This window comes from Ascaphus truei, chromosome 22 (genome assembly GCF_040206685.1).
Source record: "Ascaphus truei isolate aAscTru1 chromosome 22, aAscTru1.hap1, whole genome shotgun sequence".
Taxonomy (NCBI): Eukaryota; Metazoa; Chordata; class Amphibia; order Anura; family Ascaphidae; genus Ascaphus; species Ascaphus truei.
The window spans coordinates 20,096,065-20,115,471 of NC_134504.1; the positions used below are offsets into that span (position 1 = coordinate 20,096,065).

A 19,407-nucleotide genomic window follows, 5' to 3' on the forward strand; every position below is an offset into this window, starting at 1 on the left:
TTAATTTTTTCTAAAGCTTCCAATTTAAAAGAAAAGTTAGCTCTTAGTGTCCTTAAAACCAACTTGGGTAATTATAATGCTATTGGGGCCAAAGATATGTGGCTAGATGCTAACCCAAAAGGCTTTTTTTTTTTACATGTTAACATTGTAAAGCCTGTCCTAATGGGATAAACAGGGCTAAGGAGTTCTGTTCCCATTAAACTAAGGAGACATTTCCAATTAGACATCTGATAAATGATAAAATTGGAATTACAATTTATCTATTGGAGTGCCCATGCGGCCTACAGTATGTAGGCAGCACTACTAGACCGTTAAAAATCAGGATGTTAGAAAACCTACGTAACATTAGAATAGGTCTTGAAACACAGTGTCTCCCTACATTTCAAGCTGTGTCATCAGTCTAATCCAGTGGGTTTACTCTTCAAGGGCATAGACTCCGTCTCCAAAAATTGGAGAGGGGGCAATAGGGAGAGAGATCTGTCTAGGAGAGAAACCCTGTGGATATATAGACTTAAAACTTTGAAGCCATTTGGTTTAAATGTTAATTTTGAACTCCGCTCATTTCTGGAATAAATTATTTTCTTGTGATGAATATTGATTATATATTTAATTATTTAAAAAATATATAGTATATATTCTGATTTTTTAGTATTTATATTTTTAATCAAATTTTAAATACAATTTTATAAGAACCAATGGAGGTGATAGGCAATTTTTAGTCTCCCTCTAAATGTAATGTTTTTACCCATTGGTTTCCCTCTGCAATCTGGCACCTTTACCCATGTGTGTTTTTAACATTTGTCTCTTTTTGCCTTTTAGTGATTTATATTAATACATTACGGTTTAGGTAGTTTATTAGTATAGGATTATATTTTAATAGTTAGGATTTTATTATTATTTGTATTAAAATTATTAAAGAGTTAATCTAGTTCCCCTATATGTTATACATTTTTTGTTAGTCGTATAAATTGAATGAGATTCAATTAGGAGCTAGTAGGATAACACCCTCGGCGCCGTTCTAATTGGGCAATTTGCGATTAGTATGCATATAAGTACTATCTAAGGGCAAAGTAGAATTATCCACAATCCCTGAGGAAGCCGAACTGGATAGTAGGCGAAACGCATAGGGTTTTTGACCCTCTGAAGATTCCGTAGCTGGTAAGGAAGAGTCCAGTCCCTCGTGAGCCACCATATCTGCTGCGCACGCAGACTGGCGTCACCAAACAACGTGGATCGGAGGATTCAGGCAGATAACAGGTCCCTGGCTTCAGGGTCTTCTTTGACGTCATCACCGGGGTTCCCCCAGCCGGCGAGGTGTCTAACAGGGCTAATCACGGCCGTGAACTGAGTTTATATCAGTAATCTTTGGCTCCCCTAGCTCGCGTGCATCCACTTTGACGTTACGTGCGCGCCCCCATTGTCTCTTAATTTTGTCGTTACCTCGCCGAGGCTCCTACTTTTGGCGAGGGTGGAGGGTGCCAGATCTGTATAAATCTGAGGTCTCTGGTACCTCTGGCCTCTGTATTGAAGGCTTCTTTAGTTCTGAAATAATGAAACCGGAGCACCACATCCCTCGGTCGGTCACCAGACTTGGGTTTCACTCTCAGGGCCCTGTGGCATCTATCCAGGGTCAGGGACACTTCCCTGTTCTCCGCGTCTTCCTGCCTCTCTTTTATATATAATTTATTTGGGATTTCACCTCTCTGAGCTGTGTCCATGCGGGACTGCTGCCTGATTGGAATCCAAAATGGACGCCTCAATGAGTTGGTTCTCTCGCCTAGAGAGGAAATCTCCTCTTTAAAGGTCATTTACTGCGGAATGCAACAAGGATATGATGTTGCTGAAGAGGATTAATGTCTTTTTTACTGGAGAAGGCCCCGATCTCAGAGTCCGAATCCATTCCAACTGTTTCTGGCTGAGGGGCCGCCAGCTCGTGTTTCTTAAAGTATTCACTCAGCTCGCTTTGTTTTTTTCTTCTTCTTTGTTTTGTCCGTTTTTGGAGCCATGGTAGTGAAACGCTTTGTCTGGTATGTTTTTGGGGCTGATAGGTTTCAGATTGCTGATATAAGCTTAGTTTAATGCCTGGGGCACTGTGGAGACTGAGTCTCAAGCCACAATCTTAGATCGCACCACACATGCGTCTCGGGATCCCTGCTTTTTAAATTGTTTATTAATGACCTTGAGGTTGGTAGAGAGAGCAAAGTCTCCATCTTTACTAATAACACTAAATTGTGTAACGTAATAAAATGAGAGAAGGATGTCATTTCTCTCCAGAAGGACTTGGAGAGACTGGAAACTTGGGCAGGTAAATGGCAGATGAGGATTAATACAGATAAATGTATGGTTATGCATTTGGCATGCAAGAATAAACATGTGACTTACAAATAAAATGGGGATAAATGAGGGAAATCCTTGATGGGGACAGATTTAGGAGTGCTTGTAGGCTTAGCATTAGTGCCCAAAGTCATGCAGTAGCTGCAAAGGCAAACAAGATCTTATCTTATGGCGGTGTAACATCAAAAGAGTCACATCATAAGTGTCATATCTAAAGTGTCTACAAGAGTGAAATTTGGAGGTGAAGATTGGAGGAAGATCTGGACTCTGCATTACAACTTTGCCACTGTGAGACAGTCTCTTAACATCTGTGATTATTTGTACATTTTTATCCTCCATTACCTGTGAAGTATCTCCTCCTGCATCTTACTATGCCCTCCCTACTGCTGTTTCTGTTTATTGTTTCCTCACTCCTTTGTGAATGTCTGTTCTCTCCAACTTCCCCACTCCCCACTGCACCATTATTTATACACCCCTCTCCCAATAACTTCTATGCCCGTCAATAAAAAAACACCCACACAAGTCCTCTATTTACACCCTCTATCTACTCCTTCCCACTGCTGGGGATCTCCCCATAGCCTGAAGTCAGACATACACACCTGATCTCACTCATGCGTCCCTCCATCTCTTCCCCTGTAAATGATGTTAACCTTTTCATTTAATACTGACCAGCCCTAAATCTGACCCCACAAATCATGTATCCCAATAGCCTGCACTCATGGCTATTGTCCCACACTCAGTCACGCCTACCACACATTGTGACCAAGCACTGCCATCTACAGCACTTACTCCCTCACCTACCGTCTCTGTAAGTTTCCCATTAAACCTCTTAGATTGTAAGCTCTTCGGGGCAGGGATTTCCTTTCCTATTGTCTGATTTTGCTGCACTTATTGTATAATTATACTTCCCTGTACTGTATTCTTTGTGAAGCGCTGTGTACACTTTTGGCGCTATATAAATAAGGACATACAATCTTAAACAGGCAATTGATAGAAGGGAAGTAAACATAAGTATGCCCCTTTATAAAGCATTAGTAAGACCACACCTTGATTATGAATTACAATTTTGGGCACCAGTCCTTACAAAAGACATTATGGAACTAGAGAATGTGCAGAGAAGAGCCACCAAATTAATAAAGGGGATGGAAAATCTAACTTATGAGGAGAGGCTAGCTAAATTAGATTTGTTTACATTAGAAAAGAGGCGTCTAAGAGGGGATATGATAACTACAGTATATACAAATATATTCGGGACAATATAAGGAGCTTTCAAAAGATCTATTCATCCCAAGGGTAGTACAAAGGACACAGGGTCATCCCTTAAGGTTGGAGGAAAGGAGATTTCACCAGAAACAAAGGAAAGGGATTACAGTAATGTCAGTTAAAATGTGTAATTCATTACCCATGGAGACTGTGTTGGCAGATACAATAGTTATCTTTAAAAAATAAAAAAAATAGCTGGACATCTTTTTAGAAAGGAAAAGTATACAGGGATACTTGGGAAGGATGTTGATCCAGGGAGTAATCGGATTGTCAATTCTTGGAGTCGGGAAGGAATTTATTTTCCCCCTTATGAGAATGAAATGTCACTGGGGCTTTTTGTTTTCCTTCCTCTTGTTCAATACACTAAGTAATACTGTAAGGATAAAGTATCTGTCGTCTAAATTTATCATAGGTTGAACTTGATGGACATGTCTTTTTTCAACCTCATCTACTATGTAACTATGATGTTCAGAGACTCTACATTTCCAACCTTTTTACTCATTTAAGACATATTGATCCTGGAACTCTTCTGCATGTGGCATGTTCCAGAATAATCAACCGGCTTAGGGACTTCCTACGAGACCAATCTCCCTTCTCCCAATCCTATCCAAAGTCATGGAAAAATGTGTCCACTCCCAATTAAGCGATTACTATAACAAGACAAATTTTCCTAGCCAATTCCAATCTGGCTTTTGCCCCAAACACTCTACCGTAACTACCCTGCTAAAAGTTTGCAATGAAATCCAGTGTGGAATGGAACGGGGTCAACTCACTGATGCAGTATTCCTAGATTTTGCAAAGGCTTTTGATACTGTTGATCATGCTATCTTGCTCAACAAACTCCAGAGCTCTGGAATAGGGAAACATGCTTTAAACTGGTTTCAGTCCTACCTATCAGGTAGATCCCAACATGTGTCCATCTCTGGCGCTAACTCTAACCCCCTGGCTATCACCTGTGGCATCCCGCAAGGCTCTGTTCTGGGGCCCCTACTCTTCTCAGTGTTCATCAATGATCTTCCCACAGCTTGTCAGGAAGCCTCAATACACATGTATGCAGATGACACAATCCTATATGCACACAACCATAGCCTCTCTGACCTTCAACACATACTTCAGTCTGACTTTTTCAGACTCGAAAACTTGATTTCCCAAAACAAACTGTTTTTAAACACTGACAAGACTAACAATGGTGTTTGGGACCAAGACTAAATTTTTAAAGCTTCCAGCGACTGAGCTCCAGATTACAACCAACACTAACACCACCCTAACTCCTGTTACTAGTTTTAAATACCTGGGCATATGGTTTGACTCCCACTTAACATTTGGGATGCACATTAATACCCTGACAACCAAGACCTATGCCAAACTAGGGGTACTCTACAGGAACAAATCCTCCCTAAGTCTCCTGGTCAGAAAACGTATCGCACAGCAGATGCTAATGCCAATTATTGACTATGGAGACATAGTATATGGCTCGGCACCTCAAACCCACCTTAGCAAACTTGACACCCTCTACAATTCAATTTGTCGTTTTGTTCTCCAATGCAACTACAACACACATCACTGCGAAATGCTCAAAGAACTAGATTGGTCATCACTCGAGTCTAGGCGCAAAGTTCACCTTTCCTGTCTTGCCTTCAAATTCTTTATGGGCAAGCTACCCAGCTACCTGAACAAGCTCCTCACCCCTACCACATGCAGCACCTATCACCTGAGATCAGACTCCAAAAGACTGTTCATGGTCCCAAGGCTCAACAAAGTATCCGGCCGCTCCTCCTTCTCTTACCGTGCACCCCAAAACTGGAACAACCTACCGGAGACTCTCACATCCACCACCAGTTTAAGTTCTTTCAAATCTAAGGCTGTCACACATTTTAATGTGGTCTGTAATTGTTTCATACGCCCATAATACAAATTATCTTTAACTGTGCATGCAATGTCTTGTATAAAATGTATACCCTGTTCATTATGTAACTGTATTTGTAAACATGTATTATTTGTCTTAACTCTGTGCCCAGGACATACTTGAAAACGAGAGGTAACTCTCAATGTATTACCTCCTGGTAAAATATTTTATAAATAAATAAATAAATAAATGAGAGGCAATAAACCCTGAATATTCCCTACTGGTGACCATAGTACTTGTAACAAGATAACCTTTGCTTACCCAAAAGGATGTTGTGGTACTCACCACCGATAGCAAATGTAATTATTTCACTCTTTATTGGGGGCAGATGATCCTCAGAGTTTGGTTCTTCTTTCTCAGACTTGATCTCTAACCTCTCCTGTACAATCACTGGAAAACCTGCCAACAAGAAAAGGAAAATCCATCATGTAACGCTGGGAGTGGAAACTCTTCTTGTTATATCACTATACAGAAATACTGTATACTGATTCCTAAGAGGAGGGGATAAGTACTTGATTGTACATTATTATTAACCCTGAGTGATGAGTGTTCTTACCCCTGAGTGCTGAAAACATGTTGGAATTTATGGTGCTACCAATGTTCAAACCTCAATAATGATAACAATATTCTCAACTTTAGACAAATTATATGCGTTTGTTTCTTAATAGAACATGTACAGTAGCTTATAATTGTATCCATGCTTTAATGTTATTTTCCTTAATATTGTAGACATTTCAGTCCATTTTTAAAACAAATTGAATAGAAGACAAGTGAGGATACAAGGTTACTTACCACCATCATGAATTGAATCTATTTCACGCTTTATTGAGGTCAGATGACCTTCAGTGTTCAGTTCTTCTTTCTCTGACTTAATCTCTAACCGCTCCGGTACAACCACTGGAAAACCTGGCAATAAGAAAAGGTAAATCCATCATGTAAAGCTGGGAGTTGGGGCTCTTCTTGTGATTTCACTTTCTCTGATATTGGTATAATATAATATCCATCATAAATAAATATTTTACTAGCCCTTCTGGCAGGAATTGACAAATCTAGTTGAAGACATATTACATTTTACCTGCAACAGTTCGATAAAAACATAAGATTAATTAGTTTGGGTGTTTGACTCAAGTAACATATGGCACACCTGTGAGCACGGGACAATGGTTAATACACACTACCAACTAGCCGATTCACTTTTCTCCATGCATGGACCATCAAACAAATCCATAAAATGTCAAAGCTGTAATCACGTCTGCTGGTCAGAAAGCGTATCGCACAGTAGATGCTAATGCCAATTATCAACTATATGGCTCGGCACCCCAAACCCACCTTAGCAAACTTGATACCCTCTACAATTTAATATGCAGTTTTGTTCTCCAATGCAACTACAACACACATCACTGCGAAATGCTCCAAGAACTAGATTGGTCATCACTAGAGACTAGGCACAAAGTTCGTCTTTCCTATCTTGCCTTCAAATACTTTCTGGGCAAGTTACCCGTCTATCTGAACAAGCTCCGCACCCCTACTACATGCAGCACTTATCTGAGATCTGACTCCAAAAGACTGATCATGGTCCCAAGGCTCAGCAAAGTATCCGGCTGCTCCTCCTCTTATTGTGCACCCAAAACTGAAACAATCTACCAGAGACTCTAACAGCCGCCACCAGTTTAAGTTCTTTCAAAACTAAAGCTCTCACATTTTAATCTGGTCTGTAACTGTTACATACGCTTATAATATATATTATCTTTAACTGTGCATGCAAAGTCTGGTATATAATCTATACCCTGTTCACTTATGTAACCATGTATTATTTGTCATCATAACACTATGCCCAGGACATACTTAACGAGAGTCAACTCTCAATGTATTACTTCCTGGTAAAATATTTTATAAATAAATAAAATATAATTGTTTCTACTTTTCACTCAGAGAGGGCAAAAGGAACCACAATATCCTGATTCATCGTGAATTCGGATACCACTTTATCACGGAAGGGAGAAACCATCCTCATCACTATTTTGTCGATGAATTTGGAAGTACAGGCAGTCCTCGTTTTACGCTTCATTTTATAACGAATGGCTTATCTAACGCTATGCAATGCATGCCTATGTTCATTTTTACAACGCCAAAAACGGCTTATCCAACGCTTAGCAAAGTTGTTTGTGTACATAATATAATATATTAATATTATATAGGTTCTTCAGTATTAGGCGATACCTTTTTTTATTGGACTAACAATTTATGTCATAGGACAAGCTTTCGAGAGTTCTCCTCTTCTTCAGGTCAGGCAATACTGATATACAAAGGATTCTATGGCTAAAACAGTGTAGAGAAAAAAAAACAAAAAAATCCAGAAATGTACTGTAGATAAGTAGGGTGTTAAAAGTGTTTGAAGCCAGGGGACGTGACAAGGAAAGGTGGGGAGGGGAGAGAAAGTGTGGATAAGAATGGAGGCAAGCTGGATAATTAGACCATAAAGGTGTACCTAGGGGGGCACACAAAAAGATCCCTGAAATAGGCGCACTGCAGACCTTTATAAAATAATGTGGTCAGGGGTGGAAAATGTATATAAAAATGTTTTATTAATAAATAATGAAATGTAAATAAAAACAATGTGTGTGGTTTATTCAAAGTAGACGTCTAGAAGCTTAAGTCACTCAGTGTCAAACATGCATAGCATCAATGTTCAGTTGAGGCTACAGGTGCATAAGATAGGCTTAAGGGGTGTACGGAAACACTTGATGTAAACATATGGTGTATATATATATATAAATAATGTTTCAACCGTAATTGCAAAGCAGGTTCGTATGGTTAAATATAACACCAAAATGAAAACTTTGCCTGATATGCTTATTAAATCTACTGTATATGTTCCCTGGTGGATCTACATCTAGTAAAATTGCTGAATAAAAAGAACACAGTGAATATGCATTGATCGGTGGTATAGTTTCCACCGCTTATGGTAAGGCAGATCGGCTGCCTATTGCTGGTACTGTACAAATTGACAGGTGATGGGTGCAGCAAAGTATTTACTGCGCACGCTCCGCAGTAACAGATATAGTGAGAACCTGTTACTGAAGCACAGTGGATGAAGCTTGCTGACGGGGGTAATACCCTCTAGGATGCAAAAAACGGTAAGTCAGCTGCCTGTTGTTAGAAAATGGTGTTTCATCAAAACAGTCCCAGAGAATACCGGTTATAAATGTATTCGGTATGCATAAGTTATTTTCAAACGATCCTTAGTGAGGTTCGTGAGAGTTAAATTACCACCAAAGTGCAGGTACTGCGTGATGAGTTTATTTGCTCCCAAGTAGATTTATAATTAGTAAACCAGCAAGGTATTATCAATTGCCTATAGTGGGACTGGTCAGTCACCTATAGTTGACACTGTTGGACTAATATGTGAACAATGCGGTAGAATATTCACTGCGCATGCTCTGTGGTTGCAGTGAATGGAGCCTCGTGGGGGGATTTTATTACCCTCCTAGATTCAATCAGGTAAGTCTTATGCCAGTTATGAACATAGCGGGTAATCAAATGATTACATAGACATGTATCATAATTGTATACCCTGTGTATTCAAGTGTGTTTCATGCACGATCTTAAAGATAGGATCGTGAGACTGAGTGTGCATATAAAGTGAAAACACTATGTAATGAGCATAGTTTTCAATGCCTGCTTCGTGGTGGAGATACGAGTGATAAGCCAGTTGTTTTTGGGAGAGCACAATGAATGCACGCTACTCAGTAGTATTGTATACTGTGGCATTAGTAAATCATGTCTGCTGCCTATACAGGATACCGTAATGCCTCAAATGATCTCTAAAGTATCCAACTCAGAGAACCACACGTTAGTATATAAGAGTAAAAAGTCTCAGCAACGGTCTGAGACTATCTCAAACAATGAGTGAACAAGTTAAGCTAATAGATATTTAACAGATGTATCGGCTAAGACCCGACATGCGGCATGTTTCGTCGCTTACTGCGACTTCTTCCGGGGTAGGCGTGTCTGCGTCCCTGTCGGCCCCTTTATACCCCGTGGGTGCCATGGTAACCGCAGGACGCTTGTATTGCCGAAAGAATCAGTGGTGGTGCATAAGTACTGCACCTAATTAGACCTGTTAGGTTTAGAAATGTTCTGACCTTAGTAAAAACTGTAGAGAGTGTATACAGTGCTCAATAATGTGAGTGATTGGACAAGAAGAATGCCACTGAGCAATGACAGTAAATGCCATGAAATTAAGTTAAAGGAAGGAGGTGAACACAAACCCTTCATTGATGCCAGATGGATATTGGGTGTTTAGCATATACAGTATATCCATCTGGCTTCACACTGCAAAAGCTTTTTGTCCCAATTTCCTTTGCGGACACTGGGGGGTATATGGTCAATCCCTTGGAACGTCGGAGTGTTGATATTGCCTGCGTGCTTTTCCCTAACATGTCGGGAAACGGGTGTCTAGAGAGTTTCTTATAGACCCAATAGGTTCTAGCACGTGTCTTCCGAGTTCCCTTTTCGTCTTGCCCACATATTTCATTCCACATAAGCATGTGACGAGGTAAATAATCCCTGTGCTTTTGCAATTGATGATCTGTTTGATAGTAAAGGTTTTGTTTTCTCCTATGTTAGTGAAATTTTTGCTTTCTTTCATAAAAACACACGCTTTGCAGCAGTGACATTTATAAAATCCTTTTATGCTCAGTCATGTTTTGCTTTTCGTGTTTTTTGCAGAAAAGTGGCTGTGAACCAAATGGTCCCTGATGTTTGCTGATCGTCTCCAAACAATTGAAGGGCGATCCTTGAGGACCAATTTAAGATCGTCACATCGTCCGATCGGGGCGCTCTCCCTACCGCTGCCGGGTCCGCCGGGTCCCCCGGAACCCCCTGCCGCCGTCCCGCGATCGCGGGACACCAGGGCTCCCTCGGGGAGCCCTGGACGCGCGTGCAGGGGGCGCAGGCTCCCGAAGACGCGTGACCGCGCGTCTATGACGCGCGGCACGCCGAGGGGCGGCCACTAGCAAGCCGGGAAATCTCCCGGCTTGCGGATCTGGCCGATGCGCAATAAAGCGTGTCGGCAGTGTATATATACACCATATGTTTACATCAAGTGTTTCCGTACACCCCTTAAGCCTATCTTATGCACCTGTAGCCTCAACTGAACATTGATGCTATGCATGTTTGACACTGAGTGACATAAGCTTCTAGACGTCTACTTTGAATAAACCACACACATTGTTTTTATGTACATTTCATTATTTATTAATAAAACATTTTATAAACATTTTCCACCCCTGACCACATTATTTTATAAAGGTTTGCAGTGCGCCTATATCAGGGATCTTTTTGTGTGCCCCCCTAGGTACACCTCTATGCTCATATTGCTACTCTCCCTAGGCAGCACGCGTCTACCATCAAGGGGTTAGAGCGAGGTTTCTCTTTATAGTATAAAGCTGGATAATTACAAACACTTTTGATAGGGTGTAGGAAAACCCATGTCCGCATTTATTCTGCACTATCGCGGCTATTATCTGAAAAAGATATATATATATATATATATATATATATATATATATATATATATATATATATATATATATATATATATATATATATATATATATATATATACAGTGTTCGACAAACCTATACATTTGCTCGCCCCGGGCAAGTGGATTTAACATCGTGGCGAGCTCCTATTGGCCCAAGCAGCATACGTTTGGTACTAGGTGGCGAGTAGATTTTTTTGTGTGGCGAGTAGATTTTTTGGTGATTTGTCAACCACTATATATATATATACATATATAAATATGAGAGAGAGAGAGAGAGAGAGAGAGAGAGAGAGAGAGAGAGAGAGAGAGAGAGAGAGAGAGAGAGAGAGAGAGAGAGAGAGAGAGAGAGAGAGAATACAGTATATACACAATATAAATTTATGTGTGTTCTGCATATCTTATTGCCTGCGGAAAATATTTGGTTTATTTTAGTGTTACAAATGTCTTTAATTTAAACAGTGTTCCTATGGAAAACGTGTTTCGCTTTACGATGTTTCGCTATCCAATGCCATTTTGAGTAACGCATTTGTATTATAAGACTTGAAATTCTCCAACTCTGTGTGATGTAGTGATTGCGGTCGAGAACACTGCCCTGAGTTTGAGAGTGTTTTAATAGATAGATCCACCAAAGGCTCAAAGGCTGTAGATGCGAACGCCACTAAAACCAGATTGAGATTCCATGTGGTCATGGGAGTTTTAATTCGTGGTTTGACCCTGGTTGCTTTGATAATACTGGCGATCATCGGATTGGGTGCAATGTGCTTATTGAGAAGGATGCCTAAAGCCGAAACTTGTACCTTTAAATGAGGCATGTTTGAGCCTTTTTGAATCCCAGTTGTAGAAACTGAAATATGAGGATTTGTTACTACTCAGTGGAGTCATATCCTCATGATGATGACCAGTTAAAGAATACTTTCCATATTCTTTAGTATATAGTCGAGGTGGCAGCTTTTCTAGTGTATCAATTACTTGGTCTGAGTAGTGCAATGCTCTTAGATGTCTTCGCTACATCCATGGTGTCAACTGAAGGAATCCAGGATTGGGATGGAGTCATCGTTGTCAGCCTCCATCGATGTCTGAGGCACTATTAATATAGCATCTGTCTTGTCTCTCCAGATTTTGGCTATCACCATCAGGAGTAACGGAGTGGGAGGGAACACACATGAGATGGAATGTCCAAATAATTGATATGGAGTCCTAAACAGTGGCTTCAGAATCTAGCCACCAGGAGGCGAATTCAGCCTTGTTTGTTTGTTATGGAAGCCATCAAGTCAATCGATGGGTGACACCGTCGTTGTACTACTGTATGTCAATTAATATTTGTGAACACAACTACCATTCTCCTGCTAGGACAATTTGTCTGCTCAAAAAAAAAAAAACTGCCTTTATATTTTTGTCTCCTGAATTGTAAGTTACTGAAAGATGGGGGAACTGCATGTTCAACCCATCTCCGAATCTTTAGACCTCTCTGAGGGCTTGTACACTTCGAAAGCCCCCTTGTCGGTTGATATAAGCCACTACTGTGACATTGTCCAACAAATGGAAGGTCCCTCAGGACTGAACTAATTTTTTGAATTTCGCAGAATACTGCACGTATTCTCAGGATGTTGATTGGTAACTTGATCTCCTTAGATGACCATCACCTTTGGGCCGTCTGTACCGGCAGAAGGTACAGACAGACTGGCATGTGCAAGCAGACATTTGTAAATGTTTTTTTGGTTTGAGCCACCAATAAAGACTTCATCTTGTAGATGCCAACAATGTATTTCTATCTTGCAGTGTTGGGAACTTGGTCTTGCCGCGTTGAATAAAGTTGACCTGTAACCATCTCAGATGAAATCTGGTTCATGGAACTACATCTATGACAGAGTTTAGAAGGCCTATAAAGGCGCATAAACTGCAGTCGAGAAGGATGTTTCATCTCTACGAAAGAAGACATCTTTCTAATAATGTTGATCACTTTTACTGGGAGTAAGGAAACAATTCCCTGTTGAGTATCGAACATGACCCCAAGAAACTTTGAGCAGGAACCATCTGGTTCTTTTCCATATTTATGATTCATCCGTGGTCTTTTAGTTTTCTGCGGACATGTAATTGTGCCACTCTTCTAGATAAAGCATGACTAATATTCCATTTTGGTAAAGCTATGCTCCAATTACCGCCAGTACCTTGGTAAATGTTCAAGGTGCTCTCTGTGCTATCGCCAGTCCGAATGGCAAGATTTTGAACTGAAAGTGCTTGTCTCCTATGCAAAAGTGAAGAAACTTTCCATGTGTGGCAAATTGGTATATGTAAATAGGAATCTCTTAGATCGATTGATGACAAGTAAATCACCTCGCTGCAGCGCAGCCATGACTACCTTTAAGGATTCCATCTTGAAATGACAGATCTTTAAGTACTGATTAATGATCTTTTGAGGTCTAACACTGCTCTGTGTCCTAATGCCTTGGGGACCAGATAGAGTATTGAGTAAAACCCTTGATCGTGCTGCTCGAGGTGCCTCTTTAATGACTGCATTGATACAGGGATCTTGGATAGCCTGATTCAGTTCGCCGACCTTCAATGGATCTTTTGGTAGGTGGGATTTCTGAAAGAAGTCACCTGGGTCTTAGAATAGTTCAGAGATATAACTGTCTCTTATAATTTGGAGCACCCGTGAGTCCTCCATCGTCTGGACCCACCAGAAACTCTGCCAGTCTGCCCCCAACTGGTAGAAAGTTTTCCACTGGGGTCCTTAAAACTTGAGTTCTGCTTCTTTGGTCTACGCCAGTTGAAGTTCAGTTTAGGTCTTCCCAAAGGACGCGGAGATTGTGGAGGTCCCTTGTCCCAGTTTGTGCTGAAAGGCCTGCCTTGTCTATAGACTATGGCCTCCTGATAATTGCTTCTTGTTTTTTTTTTGGACGTGAGGACTAAAATTCTCTGCTGCGGCAGGAACAGTCACTTGGAGGCAGAAATCCAGTTCAGGAAATCAACCAAAGCTTCTCCAAAAAAAAAAGGTAGGAACCACTATACGTCAGAGATACTAATCTCAACTTGAAAGGATCTGGCGCTCATGATTTTAACCATAGTGAGCATCTTGCGACTATAGAAAGTGCTGAGGACCTTGGTGTGAATCACATGACATCCATGGAGGCGTCGCACAGGAAATCCATGGGGTCTTTAATACTTGAAAAGTCTCGTAATAGCATATGTCTGGAAGTGCATGATTCAATCCGGTCTTCCAGATATCTTACAGATTTGGCTAAACTGGCTATTGGTCTACTCTCTGTGACCAGAATCGTGTACTGCTTCTGCAGTGTACCATCAATACGTTTTTCCAAGGGATTGTTAAAGGAAGATCCGTCTTCTAAGAGAATGGACGTGTGTTTTGCTATCCGAGCAATTGCTGCGTTAACTTTAGGAAGCAGACTCCATGATCTGCAGTCTTCCTCTTAGAATGCAGAAAACGAAGGAGGAAAAAACGAAGCACTATATCCAGCTGTAAATACAGCAATGAAACCAACAGGAGTACGTACCAAAATTAAAGCTATATAATGGGTCAGAACAAAGTAACAATTTGTTACTTTGTTCTGACCCATTAAATAGCTTTAATTTTGGTACGCACTCCTGTTGGTTTCATTGCTGTATTTACAGCTGGATATAGTGCTTCGTTTTTTCCTCCTTCGTTTTCTGCATCAAGATTCCCTGTTAACGGACGCACATTCAACCCTGAAAAAGGACACTGGATACATTGGACTTACTGTTTATTGTGGATGAAGATTCCCAAGTCTGATTCCATGCCTATATGTCTGTTCTAAGGATGTTTCATCTACCGGTCACCTGCAGGTGTTATTGATACTTTCCTTACTACCTGGCTTTGTGGGATAGTATTTTTACCGGGCTGCATCCTAGAGACATCTCATTATATCAATTATTAAGGGTTGTCTTCCATTTTATACATCATTTTTGCAATACGGTTTGTCTTGAGAGCACCACACACATTTTTTCTTATAGTTTCTCTTAGAATGGATGTCCTCTAAAAACACCTAATTATTACGCTACCTTTTTCCGTTACCTTGTAACGGGGTGGGGTGACCCAGGTCAATAAATAAAAAGGTATTATGCCCGGCTGGGTGCCCCTGAGCCCTATTGGGGGAATTGTAAAGCGCCAGCTCTGCGCCCCAGGAATGGCTGCAACACTGCAAATGTATGAAACATGTCTGTGTGTGTTCCACCAGGTATAAGGTGGCAGCAATAATTTCATGAATTAAATGTGTTATTGTGTCCATGTTTCCCTGTAAACCGCGCTAAGGGCTGTTATATACAGGATGCGAACGCGCGTGCCGCATGCTTTTCCTGTATATAGTGCCGGGAGCTGCAGGTAACGTATATATGTATGTATGTGTGAGTAAATGTGTGTGCATGGGTTGTGAGAGTGAATATAAGTCCTAGATAGATTTTTTTAAAGAAAAAAAATATATATATATATATTTATTAAAGTTTTTCACACTCTCTCACTCTCTCACTCTCTCACTCTCTCACTCTCTCACTCTCTCACTCTCTCACTCTCTCACTCTCTCACTCTCTCACTCTCTCACTCTCTCACTCTCTCACTCTCTCACTCTCTCACTCTCTCACTCTCTCACTCTCTCACTCTCTGTTGTCTGTCGGCTCCTCTCTCCCTGCCGTGCGCGCGGCCCTTCTGTAGAAAGGCTGACTGAAGTCTGAGTGCTGGTCAGGTAAAATCATTAAAAAGGTTATCACGCAATTTTTATAAAGCCTTATAAAAATTGATAAATTAAAGTTCCCCTAGTTTAACGGTTTTAACATTATAGACATAAGGGATTTTCATTCAGGCGTCTGGAACAGGAGATAACACTTAGTTGTAAGTACTGTGCTTAGACGTGTATAGCAGGAGATTCCGGTCAGGTGAGAAATGCATATATAACTCAGACTTCTAAGGGCATCCAGGATATGAAGGTGTTAACCATTTGTTAGCAAGGAAGGGGGGGAAGGAGGAGAATTTCAATAAGACATCGTGGCAAATGGCTGCATGGCCCAGACTGAACAGCGCCGGGTAGAGGGGACGGCCTCATATTCTAAGCGGCCAAGGTGCAAAGTTGGCACATGCCAGAGCAGACGGAGAGGCCCCTCTGCCAGGTTTGAAAGGTACTGGCAAGTCCGTGATAGGGTTAAGGAATTATTCCCACGGAGTAGATTGGCTGCATGGGTTAAGTATAGGCCTGTTGAGTGCATAAAAAACTCTGCAAGGAAGGAGTTCCATCTAAGTTCCATCATGTAACAAGATTCATCATGCAGTGAAAGATCCATCCTGTAACCAGACTTAACAGCGTAACTAGTAAGTTTATTCTTCGTTGTAATTGTAAATCAAGCTGTGTATGTTCATTCTGTAAATAAATTACAATTTATTTTATCTCTTGCTTTGCTCAATCAAAGGATCTGGGTATTTTGGTGTTAAAAGCATTGGTCTCCCGTGACAACCTTCCATTCAGATTTAATGATATCTTGAATCGATCCGTGGACTGGAAAATATCAAGTTACCTTCCTGGCACCCAGGGATTTGCTTAATCTAAGACCGCAGATTGTTTCTATTTTGTGTGATTCGCATACTTTTGGTTAGTTTCTCCATTGTTTCCATTCTAAATGATCCTTGATCATTCTGGAATTCCACTTCTGCAGAAGAGGATCCATCGTCAGCTTCAGACAGGGTTGGTAGATCGTGGAAGTCCAATATACAGATGGTAATCGGCATTGCAACACCAATGGCACATTGCTGACACCCACCTGCTCGCGGTATCTCCGTGACCAGACTAATGGCCCATCAAGATTAACGCAGCGGGGGTCCCTGCTTCCAAATCAGACTCCCGCTTTGCGAGTCTTACCAGGCTGCACCAGTCTGGAAGAAACACGAAGTGAGAGTATTTGAAAAGAAATAGAGTACTCCAGTACGTGGTTTATATCTTCATCTCCAGTGAGCATACACGATAAAAAAAAAAAAAAAAAAAAACACATACCAACCTATATTACACCACTTGTTTGTGGTATCACTTTGAGATACCAGCAAAGCTGAAGTATTAAACAAATTCTTTGCCTCTGTGTTTCCAGAGAAGAATCAAGTTCAATAGTAGTGCCGCAGGAGGAAGCCACAACCTCCATATTAATGAACAATTGGTTAACTGATGAAGAAGTTCATAAGCGACTTGAAAAAATTAAAGTAAATAAGGCACCTGGAACCGATGGCATACATCCAAGAGTTCTCAAGGAGTTAAGCTCAGTTATAGCCAAACCATTATATTTAATATTCAAGGACTCCATTTCCACAGGCTCAGTACCACAAGATTGGCGTAAAGCAGATGTGGTGCCTATATTTAAAAAGGGCGCTAGATCACAACCGGGAAATTAAAGACCTGTAAGCCTGACCTCAATAGTAGGGAAACTACTAGAAGGTATAATACGGGATAATATTCAGGAATACCTAATGGAAAACAAAATTATTAGTAATAGTCAGCAAGGATTTATGAAGGATAGATCTTGCCAAACTAACCTTATTTGTTTCTTTGAGGAGGTAAGTAGGAATTTAGACCAGGGTAATGCAGTTGATGTGGTCAACTTAGATTTTGCAAAGGCTTTTTGATACGGTTTAACACAAGAGGTCGGTGTACAAAATAAAGAAATTTGGACTTAGTAATAATATATGCACCTGGATTGAAAACTGGTTAAAAGGACAGACAACAGAGGGTTGTCATAAATGGAACTTTTTCAGGTTTGGCTAAAGTCGTGCGTGGAGTCGTGGAGTACCTCAGGGATCGGTACTGGGACCCCTGCTTTTTTAACTTGTTTATTAATGACCTTGAGGTTGGGATCGAGAGCAAAGTCTCCATCTTTGCTGATGATACCAAATTGTGTAAGGTAATAGAATCAGAGCAGGATGTAATTTCTCTTCAGAAGGACTTGGAGAGACTGGAAACGTGGGCAGGTAAATGGCAAATGAGGTTTAATACAGATAAATATAAGGTTATGCATTTGGGATGCAAGAATAAAAAGGCGACTTACAAATTAAATGGAGATATCTTGGGGGAATCCTTGATGGAGAAGGATTTAGGAGTGCTTGTAGACTGCAGGCTTAGCAATAGTGCCCAATGTCATGCAGTAGCTGCAAAGGCAAACAAGATCTTATCTTGCATCAAACGGGCAATGGATGGAAGGGAAGTAAACATAATTATGCCCCTTTACAAAGCATTAGTAAGCCCACACCTTGAATATGGAGTACAATTTTGGGCACCAATCCTAAGAAAAGACATTATGGAACTAGAGAGAGTGCAGAGAAGAGACACCAAATTAATAAAGGGGATGGACAATCTAACTTATGAGGAGAGGCTAGCTAAATTAGATTTATTTACATTAGAAGAGTGGCATCTAAGAGGGGATATAACTATATACAAATATATTCGGGGACAATACAAGGAGCTTTCAAAAGAATTATTCATCCCACGGGCAGTACAAAGGACTCGGGCCATCCCTTAAGGTTGGAGGAAAGGAAATTTCACCAGCAACAAAGGAAAGGGTTCTTTACAGTAAGGGCAGTTAAAATGTGGAATCATTACCCATGGAGACTGTTGGTGGCAGATAGAATAGATTTTGTTCAAAAAAAGGTTGGCCATCTTTTTTAGATGGGAAAGGTATACAGGGATATACCAAATAAGTATACATGGGAAAGGATATTGATCCAGGGATTAATCCGATTGCCAATTCATGGAGTCAGAAAAGGAATTTATTTGTTCCCCTTATGAGATATCATTGGATGATATGACTCCGGGGTTTTTTGTTTGCCTTCCTCTGGATCAATAAGTAAGTATAGATATAGGATAAAGTATCTGTTGTCTAAATTTAGCATAGGTTGAACTTGATGGACCAGTAATGCATGGCAGCCTGGTCTCCGTCGTAGGCTGTTGTGCTTCCACTTGGCCATATCAGCGCGACTAGGCCCTCCCCTGGGGGTGGAGACTCCATCCCCCCCACCACCTAGCCGTCACCATGTTAGCCTTGCCGGTTCACACAGCGCGGTCTGGCGTTTGTGAGGTGCTGCCCGAGCGTGAGCGCGATCTAGTTCTCTATGGACGTGACACGCAGGGCTGATTTTGGCGCCAATTTTTAAAGCTTGTGATTGGTTTATTCGTTAGTTATATGGTATAGTAAAAAGGGACCCCTTTCCCTAGTCCCCCATACTCCTTGATAAAGGACCTATGGTCCGAAACACGTAGAAGTTTTTTGTCTCACGCTATTGGGGTCATGTTTTTTGAGTGTTGCTGAATAAATAGACTTTTATACTTTTCCACCACCCGACTCCCTGACTCC

General features: G+C 40.9%; 1 protein-coding gene across 10 annotated transcripts in view; it reads right to left on the reverse strand.

Moving 5' to 3' along the window:
• LOC142472489 (uncharacterized) overlaps positions 1-19,407 on the reverse strand; it is a 377,773-nt gene that overhangs the window by 24,500 nt on the left and 333,866 nt on the right. For 9 of the 10 annotated variants that reach the window (XM_075579536.1, XM_075579535.1, XM_075579544.1 and 6 more), the window contains 2 exons: positions 6,296-6,409; positions 5,765-5,902 (listed from right to left, as the gene is read on the reverse strand). In XM_075579536.1, coding sequence (XP_075435651.1) covers positions 5,765-5,902; positions 6,296-6,409 — 252 coding nt within the window. The remainder of the gene's footprint in view (positions 1-5,764; positions 5,903-6,295; positions 6,410-19,407) is intronic. The other variant, XM_075579537.1, reaches the window with a different exon arrangement.